Below are 16,875 nucleotides of genomic sequence, written 5' to 3'. Positions count from 1 at the left end.
TTTATCTAAATTTCATAACTTTTTCCTATTAACTTTTATATTATCTAGATTATGCACTTCTTTCCAAATTTCCAATTTCTCTCATATTTCAAGATTAGTTCAACTAGACCGCTAAAAAATCTAGGGTTTTACAAAGTTTTTTAATGATCGTATGATTTGTTTATGGCGTTATATGAGATGGAACCACCTATCGATCGGAAGATATTTGCACAAGAAGAAAAACAAGTTTTGAAGATAAACTTAAAAGAAAGCGATTTCTTGAGGTATTGTTTGTTTTTTGGCCTTTAAGTGGTTGAAAGTACACTCATACTGATAAAGCACATCATTTGGTACTCTCCAAGCAATGTTAGACTTCGAGGCCGGGCTGCCCATGCCAGATAAATTTTGGGCCGGGCCAAGGCCGTGGGCCAAATGGTGACGCCTAACCATGGTCAACCCGTCAAAGCCCAAATTTAGTGAAATTTTACCCAAACATTTTTTTGACGGAAATTCGAACCTTAGTCATTATACATCATTTTTATCACTCAAACTAGTGGCTCGAGTATTACCCAAACATTCTTACTTGGCTTATGCCACAAACTAGGCTTATCCCACAAAGATTATATAATATATGAAAATATTTAGTATAAAGTAATTGTAAAATTTACTATTGATTAATGACTAAATAATTCGAGTTCGAGTTCGAGTTCAAGTCTTAATAAACAATTTGTGAATAAATTATTGGCGGTATATAATACTTTTAATGCTTCGAGAAATGTTTTTTTTTTAATACAGAGGAGGGGATGGGGGAGGTTCGAACTTGAAACCTCTATAAGATACCACATATATGAATATCATCTGAGCTACTCGTGAATTTTATAGAAATGCTTTTCACTTGTGATATATATTAATATACACTGACCACTGACACTAACTACTAATTATGAATAGTATAGAATGATCTTAATCAAAATTAATGTTGGTTCAATATCTTTCCAATTAATGGACCTCTCCCAATAAAGCCCAGTGGTCACATCAGATCAATGGGCCGTACCATTTTGTCAATGAAAAGTAGAAGCCCAAAAGCCCACCAATGACGTAGCAGAAGTACAAAACCATACAATTTAGGATCTGTTTGGTATCACTTTTGTTTCTTGTTTTTTTTTTTTCAAAAAATAGAAAAGAAAAACAAAAATATTATTTATTTTTATTTTCTGTTTTGGTTTTTATGAAAACCAAAAATAGTTTTCAAAATTTTTGAAAACAAAAAAAAAAAATTTTAAAAGTTTTGGAAACAGAAGTAGTTACACTTATTATAGATTGCACTTTCTTTAAGATTTCATATTGTAAATTGCATAGAGATATGAAGACAATGATCAAATATACTTTGGGTTATTGTTTTATTTCTTATCTTTTTTATTTCTGTTGATGTTTTCAGTAGTGAAACACGGTAAAGGCTGCAGTTATAAAAAATATAATGGTGTAGATATATTCTATTATTATGAAAATAAAAGCATAAACACACATTTTTTTCTTTCAATTTTATGCTTTCGGTTTTTGTTCTCAATTTTTGTTTTCAGTTTTAAGTGTTCAACCAAACAAGTTTCAATTTTATGTTTTATATTTTTGTTTTCAAAATTTTTGGAAGTGATACCAAACACAACCTTAGGATGTTCTGTCCAACCTCTCACAAAATGATAGTCTAAGCATATTGAAAGTAGCTGATATGCTAGCTGAAATGGTGGTACCAGAAATGCTGGACAATTTTAGTAGCAGATATGTTGCAGTGTTTGATTCAACTTTTGTTGGTAACATTTATACTGTATAGTATTTTGTGACAAATTACGTGCAGGGGTATTATGTATTTAAGTTGTAACATACGCATATAAAATGTAAAAATAAATAGAAATTAATTTATAAAATAATGATAATTATTTAAAATAAAATAAAGATAATTAATTAATTTATAAAATAAAATAAAATAAATTATTATTTAATTTATAAAATATAGATAATTTATTAATTAATAGGGTGAGGGGTAGAATGAGAATAACAATGAAATACTAAGGATATAAAAGAAATATAAATGAAAATGTTAGTAAAATTGTTAAAATTGGTAGCATTTTCAAAGTAGCATAATATGCTATAAAAATTGCCTCGGATTTTATGCCATGAAATTGTCATTTGGTTGCGTCTTAGCATTTTGGTAATAATTATTGTGGATAATTGATTTCCATTGTATATAAAATATTTAAAACCGATTTTTTGTACCTTATTTCCAACGAAAAATTACGGTACCTATCAAAAAAATTCCAACGGAATGCAATATTTTTGCAACGACAATATCGGTTGAAAATTACCGACCGATCAAAAAATCGGTTGGAACATAATTTCCGACGACGTTTTTACCAACCGATATATATCGGTTGGAAAATACAACTTCCAACCGATTTTTCCCAGATTTCCAACCGATGTAGCGGTTGGTAAATCACTAATTTCTTGTAGTGAAAGCCCGCCAATGAAGTAGCAGAAGTACAAAACCATACAATTTAGGGTGTTCTGTCCAACCTCTCACAAAATGATAGTCTAAGGCTCCGTTTCGCTAAGCATATTGAAAGTAGCTAATATGCTAACTGAAATGGTGGTACCAGAAATGCTGGACAATTTTAGTAGCAGATATGCTGCAGTGTTTGATTCAACTTTTGTTGGTAACATTTATACTGTGTAGTATTTTGTGACAAATTACATACAGGGGTATTATGTATTTAAGTTGTAACATATGCATATAAAATGTAAAAATAAATAGAAATTAACTTATAAAATAATGATAATTATTTAAAATAAAATAAAGATAATTAATTAATTTATAAAATAAAATAAAATATTATTTAATTTATAAAATATGGATAATTTATTAATTAATAGGGTGAGGGGTAGAATGAGAATAACAATGAAATACTAAGGATATAAAAGAAATATAAATGAAAATGTTAGTAAAATTGTTAAACTGGTAGCATTTTCAAAGTAGCATAATATGCTATAAAAATTGCCTCGGATTTTATGCCATGAAATTGTCATTTGGTTGCGTCTTAGCATTAAATCTATTATTTTCTTTTGTCTGTCCAAGCTAAAATGGGCTAAGATAAAAGAAAACTTATGTATTAATTTTTTTTTAAAATTGATTTTTATTTTATTTTTGTTGTTGGTGACGTTCTATGTGCATAGCCGAAATGATATTTGAGAATTTTTTTTTTGATAACCCTCAAATATATAAAGCAAAAACGAACAGGAAAAATGATATTTGAGAATTAGCATGATGCCTCCTACTACACCCATCCCTGAAATAATCTATTGTTTGTCCGTTCTTGGGGTTTTTATTTTTTTTTGTGCGAAGCACTTTTCTTCTCTAATAGCAATTCTATCTTTTGTTTGAAAATTAATAATTTGGTTTCTTTACCCACCTACACTGACTAATTGACTACGGTTCGATGTGTAATTTTTTTAAAAACTTTGTAATGATGTTTTTCCGCTTAAGTATCAAGCTCTCTTATGAATTTCAGATATTGAACTCAACGCCAAAAAAATAAAAAACGACCAATTAAATTGGTCGATTTTACTAATATCTAAAAACCTGACAAAAAATGGCCGCGAAATCAACAACTATAAACATCGTGCACACAGCAGTCCGTAAACATCATCAGATGCTGTGGCATCCAACTGCACTGCAGTGCTGACCCATCATCACATGGGTAGAAATGAGAGTGGGTAAAGTTCCCACAGATAGTAATAATGTCTCATGGTGGTGTGTAACTAGCATGACTACCGCAAAGTAACCCAACAACAACATTCGGCTACTATCAACAAGAAATACGACGCACTATAGCAACCAACCAACCAATATCCGAGCTTACACATACCCCATCACACGGCCATGAGTAAGCCCACATTTACAATATGAGGCATGAAATTCTTATCAATTGGGTGGCTCTTGACGTCGTTTCATGGTCGGCTTATGTTACTGGAAGTGTGGAGATAGTTTTGTGGTTCGTTCGTCCAAAACGGTGCTGAACAACGAAATCCTCTTCTTGCCGATTTGGTGTCGCGAGAGAGGGAGAGAAAGGGAGAGTTTGGTAGGGTTTTATTAGATTTTTTGTTAATTAAAATTTGACCGCTCATTTATCTAAATTTCATAACTTTTTCCTATTAACTTTTATATTATCTCGATTATGCACTTCTTTCCAGATTTCCAATTTCTCTCATATTTCAAGATTAGTTCAACTAGACCGCTAAAAAATCTAGGGTTTTACAAAGCTTTTTAATGATCCTATGATTTGTTTATCGCCGACGCTATATGAGATGGAACACCTATCGATTGGAAGATATTTGCACAAGAAGAAAAACAAGTTTTGAAGATAAAGCACATCATTTGGTACTCTCCAAGCGATGTCAGACATTTTTATGTCTTAACATAGATGAATATTAATTTTAATTGTAACACCCAATTGTGTTTTATATATATATATGATGATGATGATGATGATGATAATGATGAATGAAAGAAATAATAGAGAAGCGATATACGTGAAAATAAAATAATTGTAAACCGTGGTAGATATATATAAACTATAAAGTTCAACATGTGTAGACTAATGAAAGAAAAACGAAAGATAAGATCATGTGCATGTAGAGCAAAGTCGGCTTGGCTTTACAGATTAATCAAATTGGACCAAGTCGCTTTGCATTGTTAATTTTGCATACATACATATATATATATATATATATACATACACAAACTTATTCATATCTGTCACTGTTAGGGTTTGTTCCCCTTGATTAAAACAAATAAATATATTTGTGTGTTAATTAAAAAAAAATCTAATAAATGATTCAAATTCAACTGAAGGCTGTCCTATAGATGTATTTAAGAAATACGCAGGAGAACCTCAAGATTGATAATCAAATTTATATGTATATGTATATACGAGTATTTTCTTACTCATCACAATACCAGAGGAATCTCTTATCAACAACTTCATTCTTAATTGATGCATATAATTGATGCGCATGTGAGAAGTACTATATATATATATATACACCCGCATACACCAAAGACTCACCCAACATTAAGATACTACATATATTGACATAATTAAGCACAAATTATTTTTAAATAAAAAATCCGGATTGCTCAAACCCTAGCTAGGTGGAGTCTCTTATATATTTTTACCCATCTTTTATATACATACATACATATACATATATACATCAATTCTCACATGTGAATCAATTTTGTGAATTTATTTTTCAACCACAGATGTGGCGGGTCCCATAACAAATGTGTGACCCTCTTTTTTTGTTGTAGTTTACTACAACCATTGGATTTCGTGTTCACACTTCTTATTCACATGTGAGAAAAATCTCTCACACACATATAGAGGAATTCTCACATGCACATCAACTATGGGCATCAACTTTACGCACTTGAAATTCAATGACTGTAATAAACCACAATAAAAGTAAGGGCCACATAGGACCCGCCGTGTATATATTTCATTCTCTAGTAAAAAAGTTGTCATTGAAATTCATATTAAGTACTTTTACTTTTAAATTCCAAACATAAAGTATTTGAGATTAGATTAAACAATCCTAAATTTTTTTTGGTGATAAACAATCATAAACCCTAAATTTTAAATTTCAAATACTAAAACCTAAACCCTAAATCAAATTTGATTTTGATCAATTGATCAAATCTTGAGACTTAAAAATAGAAGTACTTATATAAACCCCAATAAAGACGTCTTCACTAGAGAATTCATGTGTGTGTAACATAAACCAATATTGTCGCATTGAAGATGTCATTAACGAATCTAGATATAACTTCTAAACTGGTTTTCCTATAAGATAAATAAACTTACAAATGCCATAAATTTGATAAATATACGAAAACATAAAATTAATAGTTTCCCTAAAATTTGATTTTTCCTATAACAAAATTTCTCTAATCTGTATTTTGATGACCTCCAAATGGTGGCTTGACAATGGACATGACCTCATCGTGGCATCTTTTTGGGCTCGGGTCTTCTTGACTTGTATTTTTTTTGCTACTACGTTTAGGCTTGTGGATGCACGTTTCTAATTTCAGTTCATAATTAATCAAATATAATAATTTTATTATTATTCTATCAGTATACTATTCCTATTGTAACAATAATGTTCTATAATATTTGTTGTGTATGATAGAAAATTAATTTTTAATGATTAGTATTATTGAATATTTTAACTTTTAATATTGTAAAAACTATAAGTAAGAAAGCGTGTAGTTATAACTTATAAAGAATTTAAAAGAAATTTAAGATAATTATTATTGTAACTCATGGATTTAAATTGCATAAGTTTGGAAACATTATTATTATAGTAAATAATTGAGATGGTATGAGGTGTCACATGGTGAATAATATAGATTTTGGAATGAACGTCCTACAGTTACTCAATAACTGTAAATCTAAAATTCTCATTTAATGACTGATATGATGCCAAGTAACCTATTTTTTCTTAAAATAAAGTCCAAAACATATGTGAGGAGAGAGAATGATGTGACATTATTTGGATAAAAATAAAAGATAGATGATGTGACATTTAATTTGATAATTAGATTGAAAATTTTAGACCAATAATTATAGAGCTCTCAAATCCGAGAAATTATTACATTTCAAGAATTGATTTTGTATAAAATGCCACGAGTTTGTATAAAATGGATCGTAATCAATAATATAGTTTAGGGTTTAGCGTAGAAAAAAGGTTTTAGGTGTTTAGGGTAACTTTTTATAATATAGTATATAGATTTTGTATTTGCCAAAAAAAACGAAGAAGAAGAAGAATTCAATAGTCCTTTTAGGCGCCCAAGAAGCTTCATTGTTCAGCAGTCAGAGCTAATTAAAAAAGTATAACTAAGTGGTGTTGCTCATGTGAATATATGCTTCTCATCCCATCTTAGTTAAAAAAACAAATATTTTCCTTTCCACAACTAGTTGAGTAATTAATTCAAAATGGTTGATAAAATTAAATATATGTTCTGGGTATCATACCATACATATAGGACAGAAAGGGATAAGGCTTTTAAAAAAATTAGGTATGATTTTAAACATCTATTGGATTATAATTTTATAATTAGTTATATTTATCACATTTTTCACTATTTGATGCCTTAGCCCTACATCACCTATTTCATCCACTTTGTCATTGTATGTATTATTGATTAATTAGTAATGGATATGTGCAAACCCTATCCGAGCTGGAGGATGTTCATCCATGTATATATGACTTAACATATAACTACAATCTTTTTAATATCAGAACATTAAATATATTAACTTTAAATTATTCCCAAAAAAAAACCCACAAAACAATGATAAATGGCACGAGGTAGGAAGTAGGAATCAACAGATTTTACAAATAAAATATATTTGCAGTGAGATCAAGGATTCACCACGTACTAGGTTTTGACTCAACTTATTTTGTCATTAGGTGGAAAATTTCTGTGCCCGCAGGTTTAACGATCCCAGTTTAGATTCATATCGGATATTCAAAAGGCCATCGTTCTCTGTTACCAAAAAAAAAATCATGCATTGGATTCTACAGTCCTACAATACAATATACACTTCCTTTTTCTATTGTACTCGTTTGGTGTACATAGAGAATCAGTCAACACTGTATAAAAGAGCCTTAAGACGTTGAATGAATAGAGTATATATACAAACATGTGCATACCATAAACATGGTGGAATCTTTTATCGCAAAATAATTAAATGAAATCCCCACCTATTATATATACTCTGTACCCTCCAAGACTTTGCAATAGGGACTACAGATCAGATCTAGTATTATTTCTTCATTCCAATAATCACAAACTTTGTTTCCCTAAAATGGGCAAGATTCATCCTATGACACCAACCACTTCTTCTTCTTCTGCTTCTTCTTCTTCATCATCTTCTTGTTATATCACTTCAAAAAGAGAAGCATTCACAGTTTGGATGAAATCACTAGTGATGCAAAGCAATGGATGCACTGTATTCAATGAAGATGGTGAGATTACTTACCGTATCGACAACTATGACAGCAAGTGCAGCAATGAAGTTCTTCTCATGGATCTCCGCGGCAATGTTGTCTTCACCATACTCAGAAAGGTATGTTGATGTGTGTCATTCCCATGACCAAGAACTTAATTATGAATGAGAAGGACACAAACTGAAGCAAATCTTCTTCAATTTTGTGCAGAAACTATTCCGACGATGGGACGGGTACAAATGCAGTAATCCAAAGCCATCAATAGAAGTTAAAAGAAGCCGGAGGATGTTCAGAGATTTATCGTATCAGGTGCTCCTGCGGTCTGACAATGGTCAAACAAGTTACTACAGATTAGAAGCCTTGTCTGGTAAATCAGCATTCAAAATTACAGACAACAATGGAGTAATTGTTGCTGAGGTGAGCTATGACTAAATATCATTTTCAATCATAGATGTGATATGATTTCAGGTATCATGTATTAACATACCTTACATGGTGTTCTGTGCAGGCGAACAGAAAGCAATCATCTTCGGGAGTACTATTAGGAGATGATGTACTGAGTCTGACAGTAGAGCCCCTTGTAGATCATTCTCTCATCATGGCTATAGTCACTGTGTATGGACTAATACAACATAGATTGTGAATACTTTTCAAAGAGAATTCAGGAGTATCTCCAAGTTTCAGAGGAAGATTCTGTATATACAGAGCCGACTGCAGAAGAAAATTCTGTTCTTGCTGACTTTTATTGATTTTTTTGCTGGAAGACATCCCATTTGTACCAATAGAATTGGCCATAATGGTGCTAATAGTACCTTAGCTTCACATACCAATACAGAAATTCGACAACGATTTATGAGCACATACCAAGCAAATTTGGACTTTGGTTCTGGAAATACAGGCAGGAAATTTGACCAGAGGCCAATCATCTCACTAATTGTGTAAATACGGGCAAAAGTTTCAAAATCAAACAGACAACTTTGTAACATGAAGGTGAAGAGATAGAACCTCTAGCCTGTAATACTTTCGATTACTTGTGCAAAAAGAAAACAATATAATGATACAAAATTTCAACCACCTTGAAAATAAATAAATTACAAGAAAAAAAACACGAGCTGCATAAACAAAGGCAACTAATTTACATTGGCATTTCTTCATATCTCTATTAGTTTTGTACAAATTAATTTATTGAATCTCAGGGGACTGTCCCATCTAGATTGGACGTGTGAACAGCTACTTCAACTATAAATGGTATAAGTAAATCAAAAAACAATTCTTAGTTCTTCATGGAGTTTTTGAGGTTACGTACAGTCATCACAAGCTGTTGTCTTTCACCTTCTACTTCTGCAAACTTCAAACTTATTTCTGAATATTTCTCTTGCATCTCCTTGAGTTCGCTTTCCATTACATCGTTTCTCTCCTTCAGCGATACTAATTCCATTAACAACTCATTGCTGTTGCAATATCTATTATTGGAAGAATGGACATTCATGACTCTCTCTGCTGAAAGGTGTTCACCACTGGAAAGAGTGGAAAACAAAATGAATAAGATGTCAATTGGAAACGAATAGCATTAGCATTGGTTAAAAAGTCCTAAGCTGCACTGCCTTAAGCTAACTAAATGAAAAAAGTAAAAAACAATAAGCAATATGGCTTCGATGTTTCCGATGGTTCAATTCATACCTCTTAATTGATGTTTCCGCAGTCCCATTTTCTCCGGACTTGCATGCTGTGTTGTTTACATATTCATCTATCGTTCTAACCTCTTCAGTGGCAGTATCATTCGAACTAACGCCAATTAAGTCTTTCACTCCCTGCATTTCAAAATGAAGTATCAGAGAATTAGTGCCTGTCTACAACCTTTTTTCACTCTAAGAAGCATATCTAACAAGTTTCTTCTATGTTTCTCTACGAAGGATAGAAAATCCCAGTTAAATCAGATAAAATGAAAATGAAATAGAAATTTCAACAGACTTCATCAATGTAACAACTAGCCTTGAATATATATTATTGGCATATGTATATGTCTCTGACACACTATGTGTTAAACATAAATATCAACCTTCTGAACTTCATAGGCACATAATTCTGTACTGATGTGCCTAATTTCGTCCACTCTGCCTTCTAGTTCTTCAATTTTGTTTAAAAGATCCCTTTCCTTCTCCAAAAATGAATTTGTGGAGGTCTCTAAAGCATTTTCCTTCAGCTTTATCTGTCCCTGTGAACACAATCAATAAGAATTTTTCACGTGTGCCTTAACGGAGACAAACACAAAAGAAACATATTTTGCAAAACGAAGAGCAACCCTATTCTACCTACAGGGCATATTTACAGTCATCTAGAATTCCAGTTTAGGGTAGCAATTTCTAACTAGTACTCTGACTACTTAACTTTTGTACACTTACCTCGAGCAATTTTATCTTCTCCCTTAGATTTGCCACCTCTTTAGGGGCATTACAGACTGAAGATGATTTGTTGTTTCTTGAAGTAATTTTTGTTGCATCAAAATTTGTTGTACTCCTATTGCTATCCTTGAGTTTCTTCTCAATACTGTTAAAAGCATCTTCCTTCTTTGTAAGTTCCCCCTTTAATTGGAATACTTGCTTTCTGAGTTTTTCCTTATCTGTCTCATCCTCAAACAAAGAATGCTTTAAATCGTTACACTGCGATTTAAATGTCTCTAGCTCTGATCGTATGTCTTCAACTTCTTTCTCCTTCTCAACTTTGATAGATTTCATCTGATTTAGTTCCTCCAGTGAATTCTCTGCTTCCTTCTGCGCCAATGCAATTGTACTCAACAGTTCATTTCTCTCCACATCCCCTCTTCGCACCAGCATCTCAGCCTCATCAATCGATGCTTTCATTTGTTTCAGTTCAACCCTCAATTTTTCTGTCTGTTCTGCTTTTTGAGAAAGGATAGCATTCACTTTTGCAAGCCTTTCAATTTCAGCCTTTAGTCCTAGGATTTCTTTAGAGAAAGCCCCACCAACGACTTCCTCATGCTTCCTTTGATGTTCAAGCTCCTTGGACTTGTCATCTATTTCCAACGTCATCTGTTCTACATGATTTGTCTTAGCATTTAGTTGGTTAGAAGGATCACACCATTTTGCCTCATGGTCAACCCTAGCCAACTGAAGCTCTTCATTAGCTTTCTGGAGCATTTCTTCAAGTGTAGTTTTCTGCAAACGAAGTTCACTTACTTCAGCCAGTGCTTTCATGGCCACTTTCTCATTTGCATCAAAGGTTGAGGTCATTTGAACGTAGAGCTTTTTAAACTCCTCCTGCAACCTCTCAGCAGTATTGGCGTTCTTCCACTTTGCCGTGCGCAAAGCTTCCTCTGCTCTGATGGCTCTTTGTTCCTGCTCAACTTTTGCATTGGTAACAGCTTCTAGATCAGCTTCAAATCCTTGTGCTTGCTTCTCCATTTCTTCCTCCAAGATCTCTATATGGGATTCAAGTTCACTTATGGTCGCCAAAGAGTCAGAGAATTGTTGTGACTGCTCTTTGAATTCATTTTCCAACTTTTCAATCTGCGCTTCAAGTTCGATTACATTAGCAAATGAGGATGAGCATTCATACTGAAACTTCAGTTGCTCTTGCAGCTCGCTTTGCTCTAACTTATATGTGAGGTCATGATTCTCCTGCTTTAGTATCTCATAGTCAAGGGCAAGCTGCTCCATCTGCATCTCTAGCTCATCCTTATCTCTCTTGAAAATCTGTATTTCGCTTTGGAGGTCCATAACCTTTTGCTCCAGCAGGTATGTTTCCTTGGCATCTATATGTCCCCTAACAAGCTCTTCCAGTGCCTTTTGCTCCTCATCATCATCAGTCTCGCTCCTTGAGATGGTTCTACCCAGCTCTTCCATATTCTCACAGGATCCTGACTTCTTAGCAACATTGTGCAAATGCCTGTTCTTCTGCTCCAACATATCTTCTAGATCTTGTACAGCGAGAATTAACTCAGCATTTGATTCCTGTGTTTTTTGTAGTTGTAACCGAAGATTGGAATTTAGGTCTTTCTCATAATTCAATTCTTGTCTGACCTCGTCTAGCATAGCCCTTGGATCCCCACTCTCATGCTGTAACTTATTTTTACTCTTTGCCTCTTCGGTGCGCTTCTGAAAGGACCTGAATTTCTCACATTCTTGTTTGAAAGCATCTCTCTCCTCCTTCAAGATAATTACTTCCTTTGAGAGATCCTGCCCTCTTTTGGTTTCTTTTACAATCTGTTTCCGCAGAGTCTGTAATTCCATTTCAGACACATCGACCTGCCTAGCCAAAGCAACAAGTTCGGACTTGAGCTTTTCAATTTCAAATTCTGAAGCTTGAGATCTTTCTCTTGGAATGCTGTCATGAGAACCATTGGTAGATTCGTATGTGCTCATTCCAAGATCAGAACCCCCTGACCACTCCCATTTTGTTCTTTGATTCTCCTCAAAGAATGTGTATGGAGCATTTGATGCTTTTTGAGGCATTGAGGCATGGTTCATTGATGATACGACTGTAGTTGGATTTTGATTGTTGTTACTGTTTCTAGTTTCAAATCCCCTTGGTGTATCAAGCCCTAAGCTGCTTTCTGAACTTGACAATGTGATGTCGGATCCACTTGATGTTCTGTGGTTACCATTTACTTTCACATGAGGAGTAGCATTTGTAAGTGGCACATCCTGAGAAACAATAGAACAGCATTAACTTAGAAGAAGGAAAACCCTATTGTTGCAGATCGTCTTAAGAGTACACATTTGGAGTGAAAGAAGCAACAGCCATTAGCACCACCATCCCCTACTCTACTATGTCTTCATAAGAAATAGTATAATCTATTACCACATATAAATAAGAAACTAAAGTGGTGCGATGCAATCATGCAATGGGTTTTAGCAACAAAAGGTCAAAGTCTTACTTGAATAAAGTCACTCTTGACATTTTCATCTGAATCACCAGAGCTTAGTTGGGTCCTCAATCTCCTATCCAGGGGCATATTTACTGTGTCTTCACAATCCGTGACCTCTCTGCAGAAGTTCTCATATAAGATAAATTTCTCCATCAAATCTATGAGAGAGAACACCAACAGGAAAAAAGAAAAGAAAAGAAAGACACGAGGAAATAACAATGATATCTGTTATTACCTCGGATCAACATTTCCCTGCAGCCTCTGGATTGAAATCTATTGAAATCAACAGCCAAAACTCAATTGTAAGCGTCAATGATCCAACGCATTTTCATATTTAATCACAATGGTTAACAGATGCCTCATGACAATAATAAAAATGTCATGTTTTCATTTGTGACAAACATAAATGTACAGAGAGAGAGAGCGAAGAGAGAAAGAGAGAGAAAGAGAGTACTCACATGCAAGACTATATTGGATTTTGAATACTTAAGAGGAAGAGAGACAGTGGAAGCTTTAGTTGCCTCAACATAATCAGCAAAATCAATTGAAACTTCCCCAACGAAACCACCTTTGGATGATCCCTACAACCCACGAAACTCAATTGCATAAACTAAACACTCAAAAAGAAAAACATATGAATAAGAATCAATAGTATCACTATCAACTATATTTCTTACAGCTGAGACAATAAAGCGGTATGGTCTGTCATTGATCTTCCCCGTCTTTGGGTCCTGAAAAAATTTCACAGTTTCATAAACCGGATTTGCCCACCGACAGCATTCTTCTTGTACAACAACCTTATCTAATCTCATTGTTGGCTTCCCCACATCCACAGGCACCACAGATATCATCAAAGCATCAACACCTAACTGAGAAACCTGATAATCAAAAAACCATTTGTTATTCAATTATCTCTCTTTCTGATCACATTGACTCTCCAGTTGGCAGTTGCCCAGATAAACGAAATGGATTCAAGAAAATGAAATTTGGATTCAATTTAAGTTTCAACAATCGAAGCAAAGCTGAATGGTTAGAGAAGGAACAATGTAATTGGTTCTAATGATCTTGAACTGCCAAAAATTGAAATTGAAAGTTACGTTTTCTATTATTTTCTACTGCATTTTCTCAGCAACCAAACACAACCACATTCAACTAATATCGAAGAAAATTCAAAAAAAAAAAAAAACAGAGAGAGAGAGAGGAGAGAAAAATTCACAAGATTACCGAAATAGTTTAGACAAAACGAGATTGGAAGTACCTGAGTAGCATGAAACTGCAACTTGAACACAGATTTGATCTTGTTCTTCTCGCTCCTCCATCTCGCCGACCTGAACATCCTGGCCGCCGAAGAAAACTTTCCACCGTCAAACCGGAGCCTCACCGGAGTTCAGGCCAAACTTCCTTTCAAACCACCATTTCCGTGGTGGATGACTTCAATGCACAAGACATAAGTTGACATTTTCCTCCCTCCTCCAAATGTACACAGAACCAGTAAACGCAGAGAGATACATACACGGCACAGACTGCAGAGTTCGTTTAAACTTCAAACAATAATGTATCCGACTCGAACTCAGCGAAAGAACGAGTTAAGAGAGCGAGTTAGTGTGAAGAAGAAAAAGAAAAAAAAAGAGCAGATCTGAGAGACAGAGAGAGCGTCCTGTGCTCTACCGCTACTACTCTCTTGACAACAGTCTTTTAGAGAGAGATGACACATGACATGACATGAGGCTTTTTTTAGTTATTATTTATTAAATATAAAAAAATAAAGTGTTTAGGAGAAAGAAGCTTTCTTCTCAATATTTTAATTAGGGTCAAAGTAACAGTAGTTACAGGCTTTTAATTTGACATATCTACCCTTCTGCTTCCAAGGAATTGTCTTGCAAGCAATGTTATAAAAACCTTTAACGGACTTCGACCCATGCGAAGGACCGGATCATTGCTTCATTGATTCAATTAGTGGATCATCGGTGGAACCATATTGGTATGTTTAATTTAAAAATAAAAAACATTAAAAGTAATTGCTAAAAATACATACCATAATAATATTATATGATCATTCATAAATTTTTTTTAAGAAATTAGAAAATCAAGTGCACCACATATTTAATACACATATTTAATACAGAACAATGTACTCAATACATATAGAAATCAAGTATCAATTCATAAATTAATAATATATAATAAATAATTCAAAATCAATAAAATATTTTAAAGTATTTTGAAAAATCATCCAGTTTTACTGACACGGTTCAACGATTTTTATCAAAAACAACTCGGTTTGACCGGTTTTTTCTGATCACTTGCATATATGATATTTTGACAAAATCGTGTTGGCTTGATGAGTAATTTATCATTTTTATGGTCCGATCAACCTGTAAGATCCGGTTTTACTTACACTGCTTGGAAGCATATTTTTCGGTTCCCAAATTTGGGTTTTAATGGTTGCATTATATTAAGGATTGTCTAGGCCTAGGACTCAAGGGTGTATTTGGAAGACAAGTTATTGAGAAAGTTCACCTACAAAAGGTCAAAACAGAAGATACTAAATATTAATTAATGAAAATTTAATTCAATTTATTGTAGTTCCCAATATGAACCACATTAGGAATTGGGATCCCATTGGGCATGGAGAAAATGACAAAATTGTTGATGCTAATTTTCTGTTTTTTTTATAGGAGACTTTTTTATTTACATTTTTATATACATTTTCTAATTTTTTTGTCATGGGTAATTGGTAAAGGAAGAAATCTTAACATATTAAAGACTATTAGAGTACAATTCAATAAGTGTGATTCGTGTAATTTTAAGGGTAACAATGGAATTTAAATAATAAGAAATGATTTAGTGATAAGACATGTTGGATTCTTTTATGGAGGGATAAAAAGGTGTCATTATCAATTTTGTAGGACTTGATGAGTAATGAGGCCCCCACAAAATTTGTATGTGTTACTATTACATGATTTTATTATTGATTTGGTCATTTTTTTGGCCAAACTGTAAAACAATACCCATGCTCCCATTTCCATATTTGCAACATAATTTCAAGACAACACCAACAACAAAAGAAGAAGATAAGAAGTCATAATTTATGGGTTAATACAACATTTGGTCATCAATAGATAGTTAGTGTTTCAATTTACACACTATAGTTTAAAATGTTTCAATTTAGTCGTCCAATGATAAAAATGTTTCAAATTGGTCACTCGGACATGTTTTCCCAGAATTTGGGACAATCAAACTGCTTATGTGACAGGCTTACCGAATTAGGTGGAAAATAAATTTTTTTCCTCAATAACAGAAGACAAATGTCAAAATCAAAGCCATACACGCGTAATACGACAAAAAAAGCATATATTATCCACCTTAGAAAAAATTTAGAGATATAAATTAATTAATCAATAAATGACATAAAAATGAGGAAAAATTATATTTTTTTTTTGCCTCCCCTTCCTAAACCGAATTCGGAACTTAGCAGCTCCGCCATCCCCTCTTTTCCTCCGAAATAGCCAAAGATGGAGGAAACCCCGAACAGTGACGAATCTTTTCGCGTGGGATGGAGCTTCCAGGCTATCCTTACAGACCCCCAATTTTAGTCCATCTCTCTCTAACCCTAACCCCCAATTTCAGTCAATCTCTTTGTTGCTCTCTAACCCTAACCCCTTAGCTGTGAAAAGCAAATTCAGGGCACAAAACAGCGATATCTTCCCTTGATCCGGACTAGGTGGTGGATCCTCGTACATACCACCGTAGGGCATAGAGACGGCGGCGACCAGCAGAACCACCAGAGAAGCGGTGGGAGAGGAAGAGAAAGTGAAGCCGAAACTCGAGGAACGAGGGACGAGGAAGCAACGGCCTTAAAGTCTTGAGTATAAGAAATTCAATCAATTTTTGTGTAATTGCTTTTATTTTAATTTTGTCTAATTAATTTTTGTTTTGTTTTG

The 16,875-nt window shown here is 33.6% G+C and overlaps 2 protein-coding genes across 2 annotated transcripts; one reads left to right on the top strand and one right to left on the bottom strand.

The window, feature by feature from the left end:
- Positions 1-7,610: 7,610 nt before the first annotated feature.
- On the top strand, positions 7,611-8,896 carry LOC119987250 (protein LURP-one-related 4-like). Its single transcript, XM_038832109.1, has 3 exons — positions 7,611-8,162; positions 8,230-8,460; positions 8,552-8,896. The coding sequence occupies exons 1-3, from the start codon at positions 7,785-7,787 to the stop codon at positions 8,684-8,686; spliced, it is 744 nt and encodes a 247-aa protein (XP_038688037.1). The 5' UTR covers positions 7,611-7,784; the 3' UTR covers positions 8,687-8,896.
- A 146-nt stretch (positions 8,897-9,042) lies between these two features.
- Positions 9,043-14,624, bottom strand: LOC119987249 (myosin-11-like). Its single transcript, XM_038832108.1, has 9 exons — positions 14,190-14,624; positions 13,609-13,809; positions 13,390-13,512; positions 13,167-13,204; positions 12,941-13,049; positions 10,446-12,707; positions 10,103-10,258; positions 9,724-9,854; positions 9,043-9,560 (listed from the first exon to the last, which is right to left on the bottom strand). The coding sequence occupies exons 1-9, from the start codon at positions 14,265-14,267 to the stop codon at positions 9,317-9,319; spliced, it is 3,342 nt and encodes a 1,113-aa protein (XP_038688036.1). The 5' UTR covers positions 14,268-14,624; the 3' UTR covers positions 9,043-9,316.
- Positions 14,625-16,875: the final 2,251 nt, after the last annotated feature.

Source organism: Tripterygium wilfordii, chromosome 20 (genome assembly GCF_013401445.1).
Source record: "Tripterygium wilfordii isolate XIE 37 chromosome 20, ASM1340144v1, whole genome shotgun sequence".
NCBI lineage: Eukaryota > Viridiplantae > Streptophyta > Magnoliopsida > Celastrales > Celastraceae > Tripterygium > Tripterygium wilfordii.
Note: the sequence above shows the minus strand (reverse complement) of the source record. Positions and strands in the feature narration are given on the sequence as shown.

Coding starts and splice junctions, on each gene's coding strand:
- LOC119987249 (XM_038832108.1), bottom strand. CDS start 14,267: ATGTTCAGGTCGGCGAGATGGAGGAGCGAGAAGAACAAGATCAAATCT. Junction 13,205..13,389: donor AATCCAATATAGTCTTGCAT/GTGAGTACTCTC, acceptor TGATTTCAATAG/ATTTCAATCCAGAGGCTGCA. Junction 12,708..12,940: donor TCAAGAGTGACTTTATTCAA/GTAAGACTTTGA, acceptor ATTGTTTCTCAG/GATGTGCCACTTACAAATGC.
- LOC119987250 (XM_038832109.1), top strand. CDS start 7,785: ATGAAATCCCCACCTATTATATATACTCTGTACCCTCCAAGACTTTGC. Junction 8,163..8,229: donor TCTTCACCATACTCAGAAAG/GTATGTTGATGT, acceptor CACAAACTGAAG/CAAATCTTCTTCAATTTTGT. Junction 8,461..8,551: donor ATGGAGTAATTGTTGCTGAG/GTGAGCTATGAC, acceptor TGTTCTGTGCAG/GCGAACAGAAAGCAATCATC.